The 22419-nt window shown below is 51.8% G+C and overlaps 1 protein-coding gene across 15 annotated transcripts in view; it reads left to right on the forward strand.

Moving 5' to 3' along the window:
- Positions 1–22419, forward strand: part of LOC107157149 (myosin phosphatase Rho interacting protein) — a 145176-nt gene that overhangs the window by 90205 nt on the left and 32552 nt on the right. For 8 of the 15 annotated variants that reach the window (XM_048795925.1, XM_048795913.1, XM_015503450.2 and 5 more), the window contains 8 exons: positions 3829–4042; positions 4895–5405; positions 9590–9731; positions 10394–10507; positions 12476–12532; positions 13676–13744; positions 17853–17942; positions 21180–21289. In XM_048795925.1, coding sequence (XP_048651882.1) covers positions 3829–4042; positions 4895–5405; positions 9590–9731; positions 10394–10507; positions 12476–12532; positions 13676–13744; positions 17853–17942; positions 21180–21289 — 1307 coding nt within the window. The remainder of the gene's footprint in view (positions 1–3828; positions 4043–4894; positions 5406–9589; positions 9732–10393; positions 10508–12475; positions 12533–13675; positions 13745–17852; positions 17943–21179; positions 21290–22419) is intronic. The other 7 variants (XM_015503454.2, XM_048795979.1, XM_048795974.1 and 4 more) reach the window with 5 other exon arrangements.

Here is a 22419-nt window from a genome sequence, read left to right on the forward strand (position 1 = left end):
CATGCTGCCTGGTGTGAGAAAATATCATAGGCAGAATAGCAAAATTCAGGGTTACACCGGGTTTCCATGGTGATGCCTGAGAAGCTAGGCAGAGCTTCTGCCTCCAAATAAGGTAACTCCAGGGAATTGGTTGCACTCCCTCCCCAAAATGGTGCTGCCCTTAGCCAGGTTCTACCTTTTGGCCAGTAAGGGGGTACATGATCCCAGGGCAGGGAAATCACCCACTTCTGCCCTGAGGGTGTGCCTCTCAGACCTGGGGGTGCAGGGCTCTCAGCCTCTTCTGCTCAGCTCTCTCCTAAGCTGGCCTAGCAGGGTCGCTCTCATTTCTGTCCTAGATCATCCCTTTGAGTCCACTAGTTTCAAAAGCTGTGAAGTTTCATCACACATCTTCCCCAACTGATGTTGTGGTGACATGGGGCCTCTACAGAGGAGAGACAGGCACTATACTGGGTCAAGGTCTGGTCACCTCCCTCTGCAGCCTGATGCTGAAGGTGTTCAAGTGGCCAGGGTAAAGTTGTGGGGTGAGCCTAAAGCTTTTGGGTTCCTGGAGAGTCAAGAGCCCTGTATCTGACACTTTCTCCATGGGCTTTTGTAGACCCAGGAGACTTTCCCATTAAACCATCCAGGGCTTGAAGCCTTGGCTCTCTGCTGCATCCAGTTGAATTTAGCCTCTGCCCTGGAGGTGCTCAGTTGGGAGGTAATGGCCCCAAGATGGGGCCATGGATTAGGCTGCAGGGGAAGCAGCCAGCAGAGCCCAGGGCAGGGAGAGGAGACAGACCCAGCCCTGACCAGAGCCCCACAACTTGTGGCCTGTGAGGCATAGCCTCCAAGGAGTACTGAGAAGGAGTGGGAACAGGAGGAAGCCCTAATCCACTGTTAGGTATGACAAGGGCCGGAGTCCCTAGCCAGCTGTGCAGGCCCTGAAGATCTCTGTTAGCCAGTGGAGCTCTGAGAAGTTAACTCGTCCCTTTTCCCAGTCCCCCAGGTTTGGGTCCCTTTTCAGAGACCTATAAAACAGAAGCCATGCCCTGGCCTGTGCATATATTATCTGCTTCTCCTTCCGTAGGAGTCTCGTTTTCTCTTGAGGTGTCTGCTGTCCCCTACTTTAGGGCAGAGCCCTCCCTCCTTCACCATTTTCATGCCAGGGAAGTAGAGAGGCCTTCTCTGACACTCCTTCAGAGCGAGGGGTCCCATTTTCTCTCTCCTCCTGCTCTGAAAACCCTGTGAATGTTGCTAATGAGCAGCAGACTTCACTGCAGCATTGACAGCATGAGCAGCACAGCTGTCCTGGGCATCCAGGAGATGTGCCTCTTCCTCTGATTTAGGCTGGGTCTGCGTAGCATGAGCCCCAGCAGCCCTCCCCCACATTATGGGGGATCAAGGGATCCCCAAGACCTAGGCCTAGCTGTGTGGCCACACTTGGTCCAGCCAGATATCTCATCTACCTGCTCAGAGGAAGAAAAGCATCTTTGCACAGGATGGACTTCCTCATTGCCCATCCCCACCTGTGCCCTACAAGCCGGAGTAACTTTGTTACTGCTGTCCCAATGAGGACAGTATCAGTGAAGGGGTAGAAGAGATCAGGTAACTGGAGGAGGGACCATCAGTCATGTCCTAGCGTTGTACCTCAGGAAGGGCATGCATGTGCCTGCGTACTTCCTCTCCCAGTGTGGGACTATAGGACCGTGGCCAGGGCTGTGCCCCTCACAGGCACAGAATTCTGCTCCTTCCTCTGTGGCCCTCTCTGGTGGCCTCTGCCAGCCCTTGGTCCAGCTTCCCTTCCACTATGGAGACTGATTTATCAAGGATAGTTTTTATGTTGCCTCCCACCGCTGCTGTGCAGGAATCCAGCTACCCTTGAGACCACCAGAGCTGTGTCTCAGCCTCTGGCCACCTGGAATTGGGGTGGCAGACAATGGCAGAAGGACCTGGAGTGGCCTGGAGCTTGGGGGAATTGTTGCTGCTATGGGGAGTGAAGGTGGCACAGCTGTGATTTATGATGGATGGGCAGGCCAGAGCAGTGTGCTGACTGGAGGAGCAAGTGGCCCTGAGGCTGGGTCTCTGGGTCATTGGAGCCCTCGTGTAACTGGCAGGAGAAACCTGTACCATTTACTTTGGAGAATCTTGACTTCTTCTGAGAAAAGTCTCCAGCCTGAGAGTTAGTGAGCCATTGACTCTGAGCCAAATGGGTGGTCAGGTGTTTGCCTTTGGGCCTACAGGAAAAGCCATCCTGACTGATCTTGTCCTGTGAGGCCTGTAGTCCTTACAAAGCTGACAGCAGATTTGAACTGGGGCCCCCATCCAAGGGAATGCTCTGCCCCTCCCACCCTTTGTCCTGCTCTGAGGGCATGTAACGGTGGAAATGCTTGGATCCCACACTGCCTCTTCCTGACCACACAAGAGGCCTGCCCTCCAAGGGGGTGAATTGGTGAGACTGAATGGTATGGTGCCTAGCCTGGCTGGAAACAGATAACCCGAAGGCTCTACTGTGTCTGCATATGCACATAGAAGCGCATACAAATGATTTGGTCATCTTTAGCCCTCACCAAGGGCCCCGGGCCTGAGGTAAGCTGAGAGGTGCTTCAAAAACTGAGGCAGGGCTGCCAGGATGGGACTGGGAGGTGAGCATTTTTGTGTCACCCCCGTCTTTGGCAAGAGAGCTGAAACTTGCCTTCCTTTTGAAAGGGATTGAAGCCGTCCTATTGGCGGCAAGCACCCTTGGCAGGGAAATTGGACAAGGGATGAACTGATGCTTCAGGAAAGCAGGAGATCCCAGCCCCGCCCTTGTCAGGGTTCTGTAGAAGGGGGTCACTTACCTGGGTGCCCAGAACTGGGTTTCTTGTGTCTGCCAAAGCCTGCCCCACAAACACTTCTCCCCTTGGGCAGCACCACTTCTAGGACCTGGGGGAAATGGGACTTGATGCCATTCTCAGTGGGGCTACCAACTTGGTAAAATACTGCAGACAAGGTGGCTTAAATAACAGACACTTATTTCCTTACAATCTGGAGATTAAAAGTCTGGTTAGGGTTACTTCCTGGTCCTCACCTGGGAAGGGGCAAGTCATGGGGCCTCTTTGTAAGGGTACAAGTACCATTTGTGAGGGCTCCACTCATGACCTAATCACCTCCCAAAGGCCTCACCTCCTAGTGCCATCGCCTTTGATGTTAGGATTGCCATATATAAATGGGGTGGGGGACACAAACATCTTAGGCCGTAGCATTTGACTTCCATTGATGATTCTCTCCTTCACATAGTGTCTGAGTGTTCCATTTTAGCTTCTTAGGACCAAAAGTAGAGGTAGGTAAGGCTTGAGTGCATGGAAACCTGCTCTCTGCATCTACCCTAGGGCCCAGCAGATGGTCATGGACCCAACTTAGAGATGTGATTGCTTCCTTTGCCACATCCATCTCCCCTTGTTTGTGTCTAAAATACCCAGGAGCCTAGGAATGGCAAACTCTGAGCCAGCCCCTATGGTTTCACCTATGATTCTAGGGCTGCTGTTCTGAGTTCTCTTTGGTTGTGTGGGTGGGAAGAACTTGCACATGTTTGGGACATACCTTTGGAATTAAGCTGGGGCCTTTCCTCCACACCTTGGCCAAGTGAGCCTCAGGCTCCTTGGAATAGGCAACTGTGGTGCCACAGATGTGAAAAGGTCATGGTGCTCTCTGGAAGGAGTGTCTCCACTGTTCCAACATTCCCTTCTGGAGCTTCTTGGCCCCTGGTGCTGTGTAGCTGACCCTGTGTCCCCTGTAGCTGGGCACTCAGGACCTATGAGCTGGCTTGTGCTGTGTGCACCTATGCCCCAACTTACACCACTGTTTCTGCAGGAGCCTGGACCTGCCAAGGTGGCTGTCACCAGCAGCAGCAGCAGCATTCCCAGTGCAGAAAAAGTCCCCACCACCAAGTCCACACTCTGGCAGGAAGAAATGAGGGCCAAGGACCAGCCCGATGGGAGCAGCCTGAGCCCAACTCAGAGTCCTAGCCAGAGCCAGCCTCCTGCTGCCAGCTCCTTGCGGGAACCGGGGCTGGAAGGCAAAGAAGGTGAGCAGTGACCAGCTGGCCTGCGTGCTCACCTGTCCTGGTGCCCTGTCTCGCAGTGCTAGAATGGGCCTGCATCCCAGCAGATAGGAGCTGACACTGGGAATTGGTCATGGCCCCCAGACCTCACTCTCCCTTTGTGCATAGGTTCTGGGCAGCCAATGGCCTGGGCTTCTTGGGCTCTGCTCTTGGGTTTGCCATTCTAATTTAAGTTCCATGTGTAAGGGAGGAGGGTAGCTCCTGCTCTCTCAGTCCCAGGGTGGGTATCAGGAGAATCAAAAGTGTTCTGTGGCAATGCCCATGTGTATGATGAGACCTCTGTCCCTGCACCGTGTGCTTGTGTTCATGCCGCTACCCACCATGAGCGGCGTTGATGAGGGCTGCCCAGCCCCTATTGCCTCTACCGTGTCCGGGCCCCTGGCTATAGTTAGGGTGCTGGAGAGGAAGTAGTTGGCATCATTCTTTGGTAGCACGTGCCCATCCACCTCTAAGAGCCTTCTGCTCCATTCACATCTGTGCAGCCCTCTGCCCCTTCCAGCCCCCAGATCTAAGAGACCAAAAGGCTGACAGACTGTTGGTTTCCTCCTCAGAGTTCAGTAAGAAACATCTGGTAGGGCGTCTTCCCTCCTGGGCTGGAGTCCTGCTCTCCCTGCCAGCCAGTCTGGGCAAGAGGAGCCAGTGGAGGGGAAGATGGCAGTGAGTCTTTCATTCCCACCTTGGGGTTCTTTCCCTCCCAGCTCTGCCCTTGAGTGATGGACACTGGAGTTGAAAGATGGAGAGATGGCTCCTATTGGGTCCTGTGTGGGCTCTTGAAGCAGGAGGCTGAGTGTGCTACCCTCTCCCCCTCTCTTACAGAGGAGAGCAACATGAGTAGTGACCGCATGGACTGTGGCCGCAAAGTGCGGGTAGAGAGTGGCTACTTCTCCCTGGAGAAGACCAAGCAGGACCTGAAGGCCGAGGAGCAGCAGCTGCCCCCGCCACTCTCGCCCCCCAGCCCCAGCACCCCCAACAGGTACAGTTGCCCTGAACCGCCCTCCCAGGGACTTGGTCGTCCCCTTCACCCCCCAGGTCCTCGGGCCCCCAGCCGCATGATCTGCAGCCTCTCCCTCAACTCCCTGGACGAGGCCAGACAGCAGCCTGCTCACGTGGACGCCAGCAGCACTGGGGGACGGGAGACAGAGACGCTGGGGAGCGCCTTTGCCTTCAGAGCCAGCAGGCAGTATGCTGCCCTGGCCGACGTCCCCAAGGCCATCAGGATCAGCCACCGAGAAGCCTTCCAGGTGGAGAGGAGGCGACTGGAACGTAGAACTCGGGCCCGGAGTCCTGGCAGGGAAGAGGTGGCCCGTCTGTTTGGCAACGAGCGGAGGTAAGGCGGGGACGAGGGGGGTTCCCGTGTGTGTGGACACTCACTCACACTCTCACACTCCTCGAGCTGCCCTGGGGAAACAGTGTTCTTTTAAAAGCAGGAGCACCTTTCCCTCTGGGCCCTGGCTTCCGGCCCCAGAGCCAGGCTCCTTGCAGCCAGCAGGATTTCTGAGTGCCTTGGCTGCTGTGGACCAGTATCTCCTGGATCCCTGGTGGATTCTCAACTGCCTGAATCTCACTGGGCTGGGTCTTATTCTTCTTGGCCCACTCTGTTCTATGAGGTGACCCTAGCTGTAGGTGGGGACAGACCCTCTTCACTCTGGCAGGCCCATGTGGGCAGAGCACAATGAGAAGGTGCCAGGGCAAACAGCTGTGCCCAGGAAGGTGAGGGCAACACAGTGCCTCTCCCTTGGGGACATGCTCCCTGTAAGCTACAGGGAAGCCATGGTGGCCTGCAAACCCACTCAGTGCCTGATGGTATCACTGTTGCCCTTTGCCCTTTGGCCTTGGCTGAACTGGGGAGGCCGACCAGAGTCCCAGCTTCCTGGGGAGAGATGGGCTGTGGGCAGCTGGGCGGACACTGTAGATGCAGAACTTGGTGCTGAAAAGAGGATGGCTTTTGCCCACTTTCCCCCTGTTCCACTGCCTGAGTTTCCTGAGAACCAGAAGATCCCACTGGAGGCCTGGACAGAGTCCCCACATGTCCTTCAGAGGGTCTTCCACCTGCCTCTATAAATTGAGGCTTTGCAGGAATAACAGGACGCCTCACCTATGGGGATAGACTCTGGAGGTCGTTGGCCCTTACCTCAAAACAAATTTTTAAAAAATATTTATTTTTTAGTTGTAGTTAGACACAATATCTTTGTTTTTTATTTATTTATTTTTATATGGTGTTAAGGATCAAACCTAGGGCCTTGCACGCGCTAGGCGAGTGTCTACTGCTAAGCCACAACCCCAGCCCACCCCAAAACAATTTAGGAGTAGATTTGTACATTTGTCAGGGAAGAAAAACTATAGTTTTCGAAGAAGTTTACTCTCTAGAAAATAGATTTAATTCTAGAAATGTCCACGGTGTCCCTCCTGCCCTGGGCACAGCCTAAGCTGATTTGGAGTTGCTGTTAGGGACACACAATGTTGGCATGGGATCCTTGAGGCTCCCTTGAGGGACAGCTCAGAAGAGGTATGTTTATCTCTCATCCCTTTTCTTAACCCACAGTGAAGCCACGGTCCACCCACTCATCTAAATGTCCCAGATAAAAGGGCCTGTGGTCAATCTCCAGGATACGGGGCTGTCTGACTCTGCCCAGAGTTATTGGACTTGAAAACAGGGGAAAGTAGGTGCACCGTCTAGGGAGAGCAGTAAAGCCAAGGGAGCCAGGTGCCTCCCAGGTCCCTTCCAGGCACCCTGTGTACTTGGCTGCTCTCATATTTCATTGACAGCTTGACAAGATGCCTGCTGTTACCATCCCCAGCCTACAGATGCAGAAACTGAAAACCAGGGTTCAGTGATAGGGTGACGTCCTGTAGCAAATAGCTGAGGGGCCCATAGTGGGAAGTCCCTGCTCCCGTGGTGTAACCCATTGTTAGAGCCCAAGGTGTCTTTTAAGCAGTTAAGTAAACTATATAAACAAAGGGTCTTGCTGGTGATTGAGGAGGCTGGCAGCGTGGGCAGGAAGGCTTTATGCTGGCTGGCAGGCAAACTGTGTGTCATGGTGGCTCTGGAGCAGGATCAGCCAGGGCCTGAGTTAGTGCCAGACCACAGAATTAACATTCTGCACACCTGCTTGGCTTGGCTGCTTCTCAGAGAGACTCATTTTGAACTCATTCTCATCCACTGGCCTTGGATAGATGTGGTTTGGGGGGCTTTGCTCTTGCATGCTCTTTGCCACCATGGAGAAGGGTTTCAGCTAGTGTTAGCACTCTGGGACTTCCTGCCTTTACATACTAACCCTGTAACTGTCCCTTTCTCACTGACCCTAATGACCTCTGACTGGCTGCTGTTGCTCTCTGAGGCCCACTCACTGGATCCCAAGTAGGCCACCCTCTGCTGAACTGGATCCTGTCCTCTGGTAGGTTACAGCAATGTCCAGAGTGGCAGGAAATCACAGTGGCAGCCAGGACAGGCCTGCCCTGTAGCCGTGAGGCAATTTCTTGATAAGCCTCAGCTAAACCAATGAGCAAGCACTCTGTGTGAGCAAGATGGGCTTTGGGCTTGGACATGTTTGTTTTCAGACTTCCAGAGCCTGTGCAGATGTTTCTGGAACAGTGATTGCCTCTGGCTGCTGAGTGTGGGGAAGCCACGGTCCTTATGGGGCTGCTGGTGACAGATAACAAAGCCAGTCCTGCTGCGCAGTCTGACTCCCAGGCCCTTGCCATGTAGGGGTCATGCCCCGGGAACCCTGGCACTCTGAGGGCAGGCGCCTGTTCTCTGTGCTACCTGTGTGAGGTGTTGCTGACGCCTGCAGTGCTTCATGGGTGCCATGTTAGTAACTTCCCACCAACACAGTGAACCAGGGCAGAGGGTGCTGAGCCTGGCCTTGCAGTGCTTTCCCTCAGATGGAGTGGCTGTAGCAAGTGCCTTTCCTGTTTTCCACTCTGACTTCGATCCCTGGAGCCCTGGAGCCCCACAGCATGTGACTTGCATGTGCTTCAGGCTCAACACAGCCCTACTGCTTTCTTGGGGAGCTTCCACGTCAGGTCCAAGTGGCAGCACCCAGGCCTGTCGGGGCCAGATCACCCCATTGCAGTTCAGCCATGCTGGGTGCCTTGCCCTCACTACCCACGTCTTCCCTTGTGCCCGTGGCCCCAGCAGCCTCCTTAGCTTCCCTCCCTCACACTTGCCTCCTTGCCTGCTCCCGGTCAGTGTCTGCCCCCTTTGCTGGTGTGGCCAGCTGGCCTGACATGAGCCCCCTTCCTGAAGAGGCACTGTGCAGAAGCAAGACCAGGGAAGTGGCACCCACGTGCCCTCTGAGCTTAGCCTGGGTGCTCTGCCTCCCTTGAGTAGGGACCTCCAAGACAGATTCACACTGAGCCTCTCTGGGAAGAGGAGGACCTACGCAGCCTCTCCTGTCGGCAGAGTCAGGTGTGGTCCAAGTGTAGTCCAGATGTAGTCCAAGTCCAAGAAGAAGCACCTTCTCCTCAGCTCTCATGCTTGCCTGGGACATAGCTGGGGGCCTGAGGTGTCACCGGGAGAGCAGACCTTACAGAGGTCCAGGGAGGAGGGGCTGTTCTCCTGACAGGTCCAGTCCAACCCTAGGCCCAGGGGTCAGCCCTAGAATGCAGGACTGAGCACAGCCCACCACTTGCCAGCCTCTCTGCCTGACCCTGCCTGGACTCCTGACTGAGGGACGATTGGGGTTCCTCCTCTGCAGTGATCATCTTGGGTTTTGCTTCTTTGATTCTGTGGGTGATTTTGGTTTGCCATTATTTGATTTTGAAGACAGTTCTTTTCTGTTTATTCATTCTCCAGCCTTGTTTTCTTTCAGGTCTTGTCCTCTCCGCCCTCTGCTGTGTCGCTGTGGCGTTCGCGCCTCCTCCACCCGCTTCGCTCCCATCTCAGCTCCGTCTCCGGCACAGACCACCTGACGAGGCCGCCGGCCCTCTCACATGAAATCAACCTGCTTTGTTTTGTTTTAGTTTGGTTTTTGATTCCTTTTAATTGTTGGCAGAAACAGTGTTAATTCATGAGCCTCTTTCTTGCTGAATTTTGGGCACCCTGGGGTGGGATCTGCGTCATGATTGTGGAGGGATGCCTTGAGCGTGGAGCCCCTCTGAGGTGGTGGTTGCCTTTTGATTGTGTTCGTGGCTCAGGAGAAGCTGTTGGGTGCCAAGCTGTGTGAAGGCCACATGGGTCAACACAAGAGAGCCTGTAGGGCCTCCAGGGTCGCGCAGGTGCAGGACTGGCAGGGGAGTTCCCAGCCCTGATCTGCTCTTGCCCATGTAGAGGGGGCACCGAAAGAGCTTGGGTTGACCAAGCTTGTGCCTGGAAACTGGTTGGGTTGGTGCTGTGTGAAGCTCGTGCCACCTGCCTGATAGGGGAGGCTTAGGGAAAGTGGGCACAGGCCTTGTGGAGTGAGCTGAGTGTGGGAGGTCAGCTCCAGGAGCTCCTCCTTGACCCAAGGCCAACGCCGCCTCGGGAATGTGGGAAATTCTCTTGCTTCAGCAGCCTCCTACCCTCTCTTACAGGAGATCCCAGGTAATTGAAAAATTTGAGGCCTTAGACATTGAGAAGGCAGAGCACATGGAGACCAATGCCTCGGCAGTGCCCTCCCCATCAAGCGACACTCGCCAGGGCCGCAGCGAGAAGAGGGCATTCCCCAGGAAGCGGGTGAGCTCCTAGGGAAGGGGTGCCAAGGCCCCCGTGGGGCTGGGGGCCAGCTCAGGGTTTGGGCACACATGATCCCACACATTCCACGTTCCCCTAGTGCTGGAGATGTGCTTCTGCTGGCCTCTACTCCCTGATCTCCCCTCTGTTAGTGAGCCTCTTGAGCGCCAGCCTGTCTTCTGCATCTGCGTTCCAGAACTTCATCCTCCCCGAGATGGTGCTCAAACAAGTTTTATATCACAGGCAGCAACTAGAATGTTCTCTTCCTCCCTGAGGCAGCCCAGCAACAAGGCTGAACATGGTGCCTTTCTTTCTTCCTTCTCTGTCTTGAGTAGCAGCCACTCCCCTCTTTGCTCCATCACAAGGTGGATCATCCTCTGCGGTCCTCCTGTTCCCAGGCACACCTGCCTGCCCACCTCTTCTATAGCTTGCTGTGTCTGAGCTCTTCTTCCTCCCTGGCGACTCTTGTTTGTGAGGTGCCCACTGCCCAGCTGCTGTCCACTGCCACAGAACCTGGTCTTCCTTCTGTGCTCTGAGAAGCTGGAGGATGGGGTGGGGCTAGAACAGTGTCCCTCTCAAGGAAGGATGGATGACCCAGCTCACTGCCCCTGTGCCCACCCAAGCTGCCCTGGGCTGCACTGACTGGCGGCTACTCTCTGCCATAGGACTTCACCAGTGAAATCCCCACAGCGCCTCTATCGGACACCTCAGCTTCCCCCCTGTCTCCACACCGAAGAGCCAAGTCACTGGACAGGAGGTCCACGGAGTCCTCCATGACGGTGAGCCCGGACTGTGTGCCAAGTTCTCTGGAGACCTGCCGCTGCCGCTGCTGCTCCTGCTTCTGGCCACTCTGGGCCGCTATCTGTTTGTGTCCTTGAGTTCATGCCAGCTGTCCCTCTGTGCACAGCCCTCATGTCTGTGAGTGCCCCTACCTGCCAACTCATGGCCCACTGGAAGCAAGTCCTGTTTCTTCCCCATCCTGGGCCCAGCAGAATCAGGGACTGTGTGGCATCCTGAGCTCCACGTGGCGGTCTCTGCAGAGGAGGCCACCTTGGCCTTGGCAGGGAATCTTGGTTTAGGAAGTCAGGACTGCATCAGAGACCTTCTGCTCTTCTGCTTCTGGGTGTTCACTTTTGTGGTCTGTGGAGGCAGGAGCCGTGACTTGTTGAGACTTGTCCTGTTCTTGAGTTTGTGCCATGGGGGAAAGCAGGCCTTGCCCGGGTCCTTCCGTGGAGCTTAGATCTACAGCAGTGGTGGCTCAACAGGAGTGGTCAAAGCTCGGGTCATGGGCTACCTCGGCAGCTGGCCCGACCCTTCTGCACCCTCTCCAGGCTCCTGGGCAGGCTCACAGCCTCCAGAGGCCCAGACAGAAGAGATCAGCAGGGATCCACCAGCACCATCCCTCCAGGGCAGGCGCAGCTGCAGTGACACCACCAAAGCAAAGTTTGGGAGTCTTTATAAGCTGGGCGTGGTGGCGCATGCCTGTCACCTCAGTTACTAGGGAGGCTGACTCAGGAGGATCACAAGTTCAAAGACCACCTCAGCAACATGACAAGACCCTGTCTCCAAAAAAAAATAAAATAAAATAATAAGAGTCTTTATTACTTACAGATCCACAACAGGCAGACAATCAGAGGGGAAGAGAGAAACCTTTCATCCCAGGTCTTGTGCAGAACAACCATGTGTATCCAAGAGGGTCTTCCCCTGCATAAGGGTCATCTGGGATGAGTGTCCTAATTTCTCATTGTTATGATTTATTGGATACCTCAGACAACCCTAAAGGAAGGGAGTCTGGCGTAAAGCAGGAATTAGAGGGCTCCACCAAGGAATGTGCTTCCTGGTCAGAGTGGTCCAGGCAGCAATCCACCACTGTTTCTGTGTGATGCAGCAGGTCTCCTGGAACACACCTGGTTGTTAACCCTGCTACTTCTCATCTTTTGCAACTCCCTCCCTGCCCTGGGAATACTGAGACGTCAAAGCCAGTTCTGATCAAGACAGCAGGAAAAACAGAGAAGGGGTGGCTGGTGTCTGTGTGGGGACCTGCCTCACAGGAGCACAGAGTGATGGGTGAGGGCCTTGGCCAGGCAAGATGCAGGTGTTCTGATGTGGCACTGTTAGGCTGCCTCTCAGATCCACCCATGCCTGAACAGCATAGGTGAAAAGGGCTGCTGGGCCTTCTTGTCTGCTGTCCTGCATCTTATGGGCAATGGAGACTGAACTTCCTCCTGATGGAGGAGTGACTTGAGGGCCTGGGAAGGGCTGCTACTGCCTCTTTCCTCAACACCAGATGTGGTCTATGCCCCCAGGCTTCTGTGACTTTGCTTTTCCTGCGGCTTTGGCAAGAGCCCCTGAATTCTCCTTTCAACTGTCCTTACAGACCTTCTCCTTCATGAAATCCAACACTCTACTGGGTCTGTTCTCTGCTCCAGACAGGCCTTGTAACAGGACCCACGCAGGCTAGGGTAGGCATCTTGGGGCAGCTGGGCAGCCCATGCTGCTGCTTTCCAGGGCAAATGAGGCCATGCCCACTCTCTACCTGGTATCTCCTTCCTCATGGACTCACGTGCCCTTGGGCAGCATCCAGGAGGGGCAGGGAAAGGCACACAGGCTCATCTGGCAGGTGGAGAAACCCCTTTTCCTGGTGCCACTTCGTCTGGACAAAGTTATCAGCCCCATCAGCCACGCTTGTCCACAACTGCACACCATGAGGCTTTCCTCTGAGCTGTTTCTTTCTCTTCCCTTCCCAGCCTGACCTGCTGAATTTCAAGAAAGGCTGGCTGACCAAGCAGTACGAGGACAGCCAGGTGAGTTTGTGGAGCTCCTATGACCCTGAGGACTGAAGCAGGTGTGAATTCTTGCTGACCTTGTCCCTGGTGGGATCTGTGAGCCCTAGCTCCATCTCCCTACCATGGGCACGCTCAACTCCTGGACCAGGACTAGCCAGGACCCCCACCTACTCATAGTGCAGGTGCACAGATCCTGTTGTCATGGTGGCAGGGACCCTGGGGAGGCTCCACTTGGCTCTGCTGGCTGCCTGCAGTATCTCTTGGCCTTAGGCCTGGGGACATTCTATAGCATTCACCCCCACCACCTGGTATCATCTTCCTAAAGGTTTTCTAGGGGCCCAGGGACAGAGAAGGCCTCTGGCAGTGGGGCTAACATGTGTTATTGTACAAAGCAGCCAAAGGTGGTCACCTAAGATTGCAAGACCCTGTGTGCAAGAAATCAGCTCCGTTGCAATGGCACCATTAGGCCCTGGTGGGAGCAAATGTAGTCCATTCTTGCTGCCAAATCCAAGCAGGTAGAGCTGTTTGCAGCTGGGCCTGACAAGGGTCTGAGGCTAGAAGTCCTGGCCGCCTGAGAAGGCGTGAAGAGGATTCTGCAGGGTCTAAACCCAGGAGACCCTAACTCTGGCCCATCCCGGCTTCCCCTCTGCCAAGACATCCTCTCTCCCCTCCATATCGGATCCCTTTGGCCTTGCCTGAAGACTCAAGGTCCCCTCCTTGCTGCTCACAGTGAAGACTTGGTACCACTTCTGCTGGTGCAGGTGGGACATGCCCATCTGGGGAGCCAGTCAGATGGCCATGGCTCTTGGTGCCATTTCACAGCCACCTTTCCATTGTGATGGTCTGCAGACTCTGGAGGGGGGATGGAGGCCTACAGAGCACTTGGTCACCAGCTGTACCACTGTGGATCACAGAGAACCCCCAGCTAAGGCCACCCCACTGTCTGCTGCCTTTTCACAGAGGAGCCACAGCTTAGCAAGCCTCCCTGAGGTTGAGCACATGGCTACCTGCATCTGAGCAGTCTGTGTGCTACGTGCCATGTCGGGGGTTGAGGCTGCCCTTTGCTTACCCTGCGTTCTGGAAGGTACTCCTGGACGCTGGCTCTAGGGCACCCTGGAGTGGTAGTTGAATTTTGTTGTTTGTTTCTTTCTTTCCTGTTAGTGGAAGAAACACTGGTTTGTCCTGGCAGATCAGAGCCTGAGGTACTACAGGGATTCCGTAGCTGAGGAGGTGAGTGACTGGCTCTACTCTTCTGGGAGAAACCTGAGGGGCGCAGGTGGCATCTTGGAGCCTCAGGCTCTCGCTGCTGTTGCTTTCTCCTGGGCTGATGTCCCAGTCTGTCTGGGGAAGAGTGTTCCTGCTGCCATCCTGGGTGTCCTGGTCTTTGTCTGGTGGGAGCAGCCAGACCAGCTTTAACAGCTCATGACTCTTCCTGCCTGTGACAGCAGGCTTTCCTGAGACCCTGTTCAGGTACCTCGGCACAGTAGGCTTTTGTCTTCTTTGAAGAACACTGAAATTTGAATACTCAGGATGAGCAATCTGATTGTTTCTACAAAGAGATTTGTGGTGAATTGAGTCGTTGGAGGAGTTGAACTAAATCTTGTCCTGTCTTTTGGATAAGACATATTTTTGGCATATGATGGGAGAATTCAGTTGGGACCTTAACAGTCCTAACACCATGACTGAAGACCAACTGGGACAGACTCTTTTCTTCACCTATCCCCAAAAAACACCCCCTTTTGAATAATCGAGAAAGTCTGTGTGCTTAATTTTCGCTGCTAATTCTACTCAGAATCCTTCAGTTGCACCCATACATCTAGAAAAAGATCTCAGTCTCAAGTTGGCCATTCTCAGACCTTTGTAGTAAAAAGTGGGAAAGAACCTGAATATCCATCATTAAACAATGTTCTTCATATTTAAATATTCTGAATTGGTCTGCGTGGACTTGAAGGGGGAAGATGTTGCCAGTAGGATGTAGGTGCAAAGTGTTGTGGGCAGCAGGCTCTGCTGTGTCCAAGATCAGGGATGGAATACAGCGTTCTGTGATTTCAAGAGTGGTCTGCAGACCCCTGGAGACCCTGAGTTCCTTTCAGGAGAGCTGTGATGGTCAAATGTTTTATAATAAAAACTTTTTTTGTTGTGTTGATGTCTGCATTGAGGTACAGAAGCAGTGGTAGGCGAGACCCCAGCACCTTGGCACAGGCTGCAGCGGTCGCTGTGTTCACATTGCCAACAGTCATGGTGTTTATTTTTATTTATTTTATTTATTTTTTAATTGGTTGTTCAAAACATTACAAAGCTCTTGACATATCATATTTCATACATTAGATTCAAGTGGGTTATGAACTCCCAATTTTACCCCAAATACAGATTGCAGAATCACGTCGCTTACACATCCACATTTTTACATAATGCCCTATTAGTAACTGTTGTATTCTGCTACCTTTCCTATCCTCTACTGTCCCCCCTCCATTACCATGCAATTTCCCTTTTCTCTCCCTTTCCCTCCCACCTCATGTCTCTGTTTAATGTTAATCTTTTCCTCCTGCTCTTCCTCCCTGCTCTGTTCTTAGTTGCTCTCATTATATCAAAGAAGACATTTGGTATTTGTTTTTTAGGGATTGGCTAGCTTCACTAAGCATAATCTGCTCTAGTGCCATCCATTTCCCTGCAAATTCCATGATTTTGTCATTTTTTAGTGCTGCGTAATACTCCATGGTGTATAAATACCACATTTTTTTTTTTATCCATTCATCTATTGAAGGGCATCTGGGTTGGTTCCACAGTCTAGCAATTGTGAATTGTGTTGCTATGAACATCGATGTGGCAGTATCCCTGTAGTACGCTCTTTTAAGGTCTTCAGGGAATAGTCCGAGAAGGGCAATAGCTGGGTCAAATGGTGGTTCCATTCCCAGCTTTCCCAGGAATCTCCATACTGCTTTCCAAATTGGCCGCACCAGTTTGCAGTCCCACCAGCAATGTACAAGAGTACCCTTTTCCCCACATCCTCGCCAGCACTTGTTGTTTGATTTCATAATGGCTGCCAATCTTACTGGAGTGAGATGGTATCTTAGGGTGGTTTTGATTTGCATTTCTCTGACTGCTAGAGATGGTGAGCATTTTTTCATGTACTTGTTGATTGATTGTATGTCCTCCTCTGAGAAGTGTCTGTTCAGGTCATTGGCCCATTTGTTGATTGGGTTATTTGTTTTCTTATTGTTTAATTTTTTGAGTTCTTTGTATACTCTGGATATTAGGGCTCTATCTGAAGTGTGAGGAGTAAAAATTTGTTCCCATGATGTAGGCTCCCTATTTACCTCTTTTATTGTTTCTCTTGCTGAGAGAAAACTTTTCAGTTTAAGTAAGTCCCATTTGTTGATTTTTGTTATCAACTTTTGTGCTATGGGTGTCCTATTAAGGAATTTGGAGCCCGACCCTACAATATGTAGATCGGAGCCAACTTTTTCTTCTATCAGACGCAGAGTCTCTGATTTGATATCTAGCTCCTTGATCCACTTTGAGTTAACTTTTGTGCATGGCGAGAGGAGGGGATTCAGTTTCATTTTGTTTAAAAACAAACCAATTCTTGGGTCTGGGGTTGTAGCTCAGTGGCAGAGCGCTTGCCTAGCATGTCTGAGTCACTGGGTTCAATTCTCAGCACCGCATATAAATAAATAAATAAATAAATAAAGGTCTATCAACAACTAATAAAAAATATTTTTTTAAAAAAAGCTGAGTCTTAATTGGGCAGTAAAGGTTAGTAATTTTATTAAGCCTCAACCTTTGAATGCCTGTCTTTTTTGTATTCTGTGATTTAAGTGGGAATTCAGCATCAACCACTCAGCCACAGGCTGTCTTATGGAACACACTTGGGCTGTTGAGTTGTGAGCTGAACTAGCCATGTCTTTGTGCAACACCATTATTGTTTGAAGAAAGAGCTGACAAACTGGTCATTCGGTTTGTGAGTTAGGTAGACTTTTTTAAAATCAAGAACCTATTCCTACCAGGTGTGACAGTGCACACCTGTAATCCCCAGCTACTCAGGAAGCTGAGGCAGAAGCATCCCAAGTTACAGGCAAGCCTGTATATCTTAATGATATCCTGTCTCAAAAAACAAAAGGGGCTGGGGATGTAGTTCAATGGTAGAGAACCCCTGGGTTTAATCCCCAATACCAATACTAATAATAGCACTAGTAAATAATAATAAAAGAACCTGTTCTTTCAAGGAAAACAACTGACAGTTCATTGCCAGTAGTACAATTTGAGCTTTTAAGAAAAAATTAATATAAAAAGAACAAATAAATTTTTTTAAAAAAAGGAATATTAGGCTGGGCATAATGGCATAGTTTTGTAGGTCTACTGGGGAGGCTGAGGCAGGAGGAATACTTAAACCTGGAAGTCAGAGGCCAGTCTGGGCAATGTAGACTCCATCTCAAAAAAGTAAAGAAAAAATGATAAAAGAAAAAGGTGAAAGTAGAACTTCCAAAAATTCCCATTATATCATGAACTTGACAGCTTCCCTTTTACTTGTGGACTTCTCAGATGAAATTGGTGATGATTTAACAAATGTGACGTTTTGATCCCACATAATGAACTATGTGGACATTTGGAAGCTATGTACAACCTAATGTTTTCCAAGTGACACCTGTTACAGCATCATGCCTGGCAAAAGATATATCCAAAGGGCAGGATAAACTGTGCACTTAATATAACAACCCAGAAAACTCACTGATGGGATTGCAGATTTCACAGTTTACTTTTGAGAAACTACTGCTTGTCAAAGAGTCCATAGTTAGCTGGAAAGACTGTTAAAATCCATCCTTTTCCAACTCTGAGACCACTTTGTCTTAATAAACTTCAACCAAAACGATACACTGAACAGACTGAATGCAGAAAGAACCCACCCATCCTCCTGAAGCCAGACACAGAAGAGATTGCAGAAATTCAAAACAGTGCCACTTTTATCATTGACTTCTAATCATATTTTTAATTTTAAAATGAAATGAGTTTGGTTTTACTTTTAAATAAATAGTTTAAAATGTTCAGCTTTGATTTTTAATGTAAATATCATAAGTAGATAATCTGCACATACACAAAAACTCTTTGTTTTTAAAAGAGTCCTAACCAACACATTTAGGCCCTGCTGGCATGGAATGTCTTTAGCCAGATACCCAAGAACATGGTAGTATGGATGCTCCTGGGGAGGGACCTGGGTCCTACAGTGGTTGGGATATGTAGTCAAGATCTATTCCCATTAAAGACTTAGTACAAGGGAAGGTGCTCATCTAGACATTGGCTCCTCCAAAATCTCTTAAGACCCCCTCATTTCTCTCTGCAGGCAGCTGACTTGGATGGGGAAATTGACTTGTCCACATGTTATGACGTCACAGAATATCCAGTCCAGAGGAACTATGGCTTCCAGATACACGTGAGCCCAGGGGAAAGGGGGTACATGGGCTTGACCAGCAGGGATGTATCTTGGAGAACCTGACGTCTCAGTGGGGCCCCCGATGGCAGGGCTAAGTCTTTTCCATTAGCGTTGACTCCTGTCCCTGTGGCCCTTGGCCTCCAACCCTAGAGCGTAATGTGAACACAAAGGTGGACATCTTTTCTCTCAAGGCTGTTTAAAGTCTTTTGTTACTGAAGCGTGGTGTTTTGTTCGTGTTTTGTGGTACTGAGGATTAAACAGGAGCATTCTACCTCTGATCTGCATCCCTACCCCTTTTAGTTCTATTTATTTTTTATTTTGACACTGGGTCTCGATAAGTTGCTGAGGCTGTCCTCCTGGAACTCACAATCCTCCTGCCTCTGCCTCTCAGGTAGCTGGGGTTTCAGGAGTGTGCCACCATGCCCCGCTCTTTTTTTTTTTTTTAATTTTGATGCTGGAGTTTGGGGCCTTTAGAAGGATTAGGATATGGAGACTACCTAAAGTGTTTGTTAATTATTTAAAAGATGAAGGTTTTTATTCACTTATTCATTCATTCATATATTCACTTGCAAGTCTATTTTTTTCCAAAATCTTGTGAACAGTGCTTCGCTTTTCTCTCAAAACAGTAACTTGTTGGACAAATGAAATAGTTACCATTGGCTATTACTATAGAATTACTCTTGGAGTCAGCCCTATCCAGGATTAAGAGCACAGGACTGCCATATCCACTCTCACCTCTCACACCAGTTGCAAGTTTGGGGGTTTCCAAAGTAACCTTGAACTTCAAGAATTCTCTAGAATGACTCAGAGCACTAAGGAAAGCACTACCTTTAAAATTACTTTTATTATAGCAGAAGGGTACAAATTAGAACCAGTCAATGGAAGGGACACATGGGGTAGAACCTGGGACCTGGAGGGTCCCAGAGTATCTGTGTCCTTTGGGGACACTGTACCCTCTTGGCCTTGTCACGAAACAATACACAGAGCATTTCCAGATCGCTAGCCTGGACCTCAGTGTCCAATTTTCATAACGTTGTAACCAGTTGAGTTTTCATCTTTAGCCCCCAGCCCACCAAAGTCACTTTACACGGCCCAGTCTTAACCCTCTGAGTTCATGGTTGGATTTTGGTTTTTCTGACACAGCCAGCCCCTCCCCAGATAATCTTGACAGTATCAGCTGTCAGGTGGGGAGTCAGGAATTTGTCATAGGTAATGCTCCAATTACTCAGGCAGGATTTACAGGTTACCTCCCAGGGGCTTAGGACAGAGGCCAGGCCTGTCTTTGGATGAAGCCTCTTTGTTTTCTCTTGTAAGAGCCTTCAGATTGGTGGCAGTAGGAGAGTTGTCTCCCACAGGGCAGGCTCTGGGACTTGGTTTCTCATAGGATGCTGGACGCTGGTGGACGCAGTGTAGCAGGTGGACGCACTGTAGCAGGTTTCACCTTCCTATCTGGGGGCCCGGAAACTCAACTGCGCTTACTTCCTGTGTGTCGCTATGCTCAGAGTTGACCAGGTACTTTGGGACAGACTTAGACCCACCAAATTCAGAGGACATGGAAAGCTAGCTCCGGTGGCAGATGTGTTAAAGCCCACTGCCACCCCTGGGCGACCGTCACGGCTTTCCTCCACATGCGGTCTGTGAGGTACCACGTCATGTGGAGGTGGCACTGAAGGCCTGCTTCCAGGGCTGGTGTTGTTTGGTTGCTCTCAGCAGCTCACAGGGCCCTGCTGCAGTGTTTTTCTGCCCCTCAATCCCTGTGGGAGGAGCAGAGCACTCCATGAGCCCCTCACCAAGATCCTTCTCAGTGCCAGACCTGGTGTGGGCTGTGGCTTTGGGGGCCCCTGCTAGCCCCAGCACCCCAGTCTTGGTCAGCAGGCATCGGGGCAGGGCGTCCTGCAGTTGAGCTCTCCCACTCTTTTCTAGTGATGGCAAGGACACTAGACCTTGTAGGGCTAGGTGTGGATAGGTGTGGCCACTTTGCCTCTGTGGCGATAGACCCTCCTCATTGCTCTGACTGGGGGCTTACTTTTGAGTTTTCATCTTGGCACTTGGTCTCCATCTTTAGCCCCCAACCCACCGTGCCTGCCATGAGCCCCAGGGGCTGCAAGCCTGGATCAGGACAGGCTGTTTTCATCCTGCTGTACTTGGAGAAGGTTCTGCTCTAAGTTGGTAGAAACCACCCGTGTGATATAACCGGTGACGGTACGCTAGGGAATTGTGTCTGGCAGCACTTGCAGGGCAGCAAAAAGGGGTACGGGTCAGGTAGGTTCTGTGGTGGTGAGCAAAGAAGGAAGGAGGGGAGCTGAGCAGCAGGAAGAGACATGAGAGGAGGAGGGCAGTGGGGTCCCGTGAGGCCCACAGAGAAGCTGCCCAAAGAGCTGACTCGGGACGTAGGTGCTCTGGAACCTGGTTGGTGGTGCGTTTGGGGCTGTGATGGGCTCTCTCGAGAACACGTATCAGGCAAGTGCCGTCCTGAAGCTGGGAAAGAGAGGTCAGCTAGAGATGAGGCCCATCACAGTGGGGCTGTGTAACTATAGACTCCAAAAGTGCCCTACTGAGGGGTAGAAAGGGAGACCCCCAGAGGTGTGAGCGTACATCACGGGCTGCAGCCTAGAGAAGAGTGGGGTGTGGCCGGGGGCTTGGTCCCTGGTGAGGAAGAGACCAAGCTGATCTGTGCTTGGCAGCAAACTGGGCCAGCATGTGATCTTTGGTGTGACTCCTGTGCCAAAGCCATCTTGGTGATTGCATCTTCCTGCCAGCCGCTTTGTTTGTGGTGGGGTCTGAGCAGCCTGGGTAGCCAGTAGGATGGTGCTGTAGCATTCCCTTCGCTAGGTGCAGGAAGATGACTCAGGGGGCGCCGCTGGCCGCATGTCATGCACCTGTCCTTTCTGAAGGTGCTTGAGTAGAGCTGCATGGGGATGCAGGGATCATGTCCCTAAGGCCATGCACTCTGGGCTCTGCCTGGGAGTCCCTGATGGAGTGCTTGTCATCCTCCATCAGCTCACAGGTAGCTGGTGTAGAGCAAGAGTTCAGTACGTGTGTGCTAGCCCTGTAGGGGCAAAGGCTCCATCTGCCACTTCTCTGAGAGTCTGCCCCATGCAGCTCTTGACTGCTAGCCTCTGCCTTCCTCCCTGTAGAACCTGGTCTCTGCCTAGTACAAGGATCTCCCCTGGAGGTGGGAGGTGGCAGTCATCTCCAGGGACCAGTCACTGGGTGACACCTATGTCTTTTGTATAGACAAAGGAGGGCGAGTTCACACTGTCTGCCATGACTTCTGGAATCCGGAGGAACTGGATACAGACCATCATGAAGCACGTTCACCCAACCACTGCCCCAGATGTGACCAGGTGAGATAGTCGGGGATGCCTGAGGGAGCCCCTCATGCATCTTACGGGGACCCTCTGGCTCCTGGTAAGGGAGCTACAGTTTTGGATCTGTCATTCCCCTGGACCTGAGCCTGGCTACATCCCAGCACAGCTTCCTTCCCTCCCTCTTCTGTCCCACAGTTGGCTGGCCCTGCTTGGTCTCCTTGTGGCTCTCTGGTTTTTCTGTCCCAGGCTGGCTTATCCTCTTTTACTGGCCAGGTCAGCCATGCAGGTCACCTTTGTGCCCATTGGTAGAACTGTGCTTGACAGAGAGTCTTCTTAGTCTCTCTCTCTCAGCCCAGGCCTGGGCTGAGGCTGTGCCGTGGGCCCTGTCTAACTACTGTCCTCTGGCTGGCGAGGGCAGTCCCAACGCTGCAAGGCACAGGCCACCTAGCTTTGCTCTTCCTTGGTTTCTTTTCGCCTCACTCCTACATCTGTTTGATTTCTGTGCAACCAGGAAAAGCTTCTCTCTGAGACTCTCACTGCTGAAGCCCAAGCTGGAAAAGTGTGTTCTCTCCTGTGTTAGCATTCTGTGGTTCGTATCCCTTGGGACCCACTGCATGCCTTCCTCCTCCTGCCCTGGAAGTTAGAAACCTGCCACCAGTTTGCATTTTCAGAGAAAGTGGAAACAGCTCCACTGTGCAGGGTCTGGCTCTGTGTTGGCCAAACACTGCTGTGCCCACCTGAGGCCACAGAGCCACCATGTGTTCTGAGCATCTCCTGTGCCTTCCTGTGCTGGGGAGGCTCAGGGTGTTTCTGGCTCCAGAGGTCAAGCTGTGGCAGGCAGCACAGTGACAGCAGTGGCTGTTGTGGTCTGCAGCAGCCTCTCCCACATCTGTGCTTGGTCAGAACCTTCACCTCCCTCCAGAGGCTGACTCCATCCCCTCTGAACAAGAAGGAAACTTGACCACCCCTTTACTTCAGGCCCCTTTTCTGTCATACATTCATTCCTTCATTCATTTGCCAGCAGTATCTAGTTGTTCCTATATCATAAGGTCAGGAGGTTGTGGCCAAGCTCAGCAGCCCTCCTGCTGTCTCTTGGGAGCTTGGCAGAGGGCTGCTGCTTGCTGGTTTTCATCGAAGAGCCCTCCAAGTCAGGAGCAGAGCCCACA

This window comes from Marmota marmota, unplaced genomic scaffold (assembly GCF_001458135.2).
Source record: "Marmota marmota marmota unplaced genomic scaffold, marMar, whole genome shotgun sequence".
Lineage (NCBI taxonomy): Eukaryota > Metazoa > Chordata > Mammalia > Rodentia > Sciuridae > Marmota > Marmota marmota.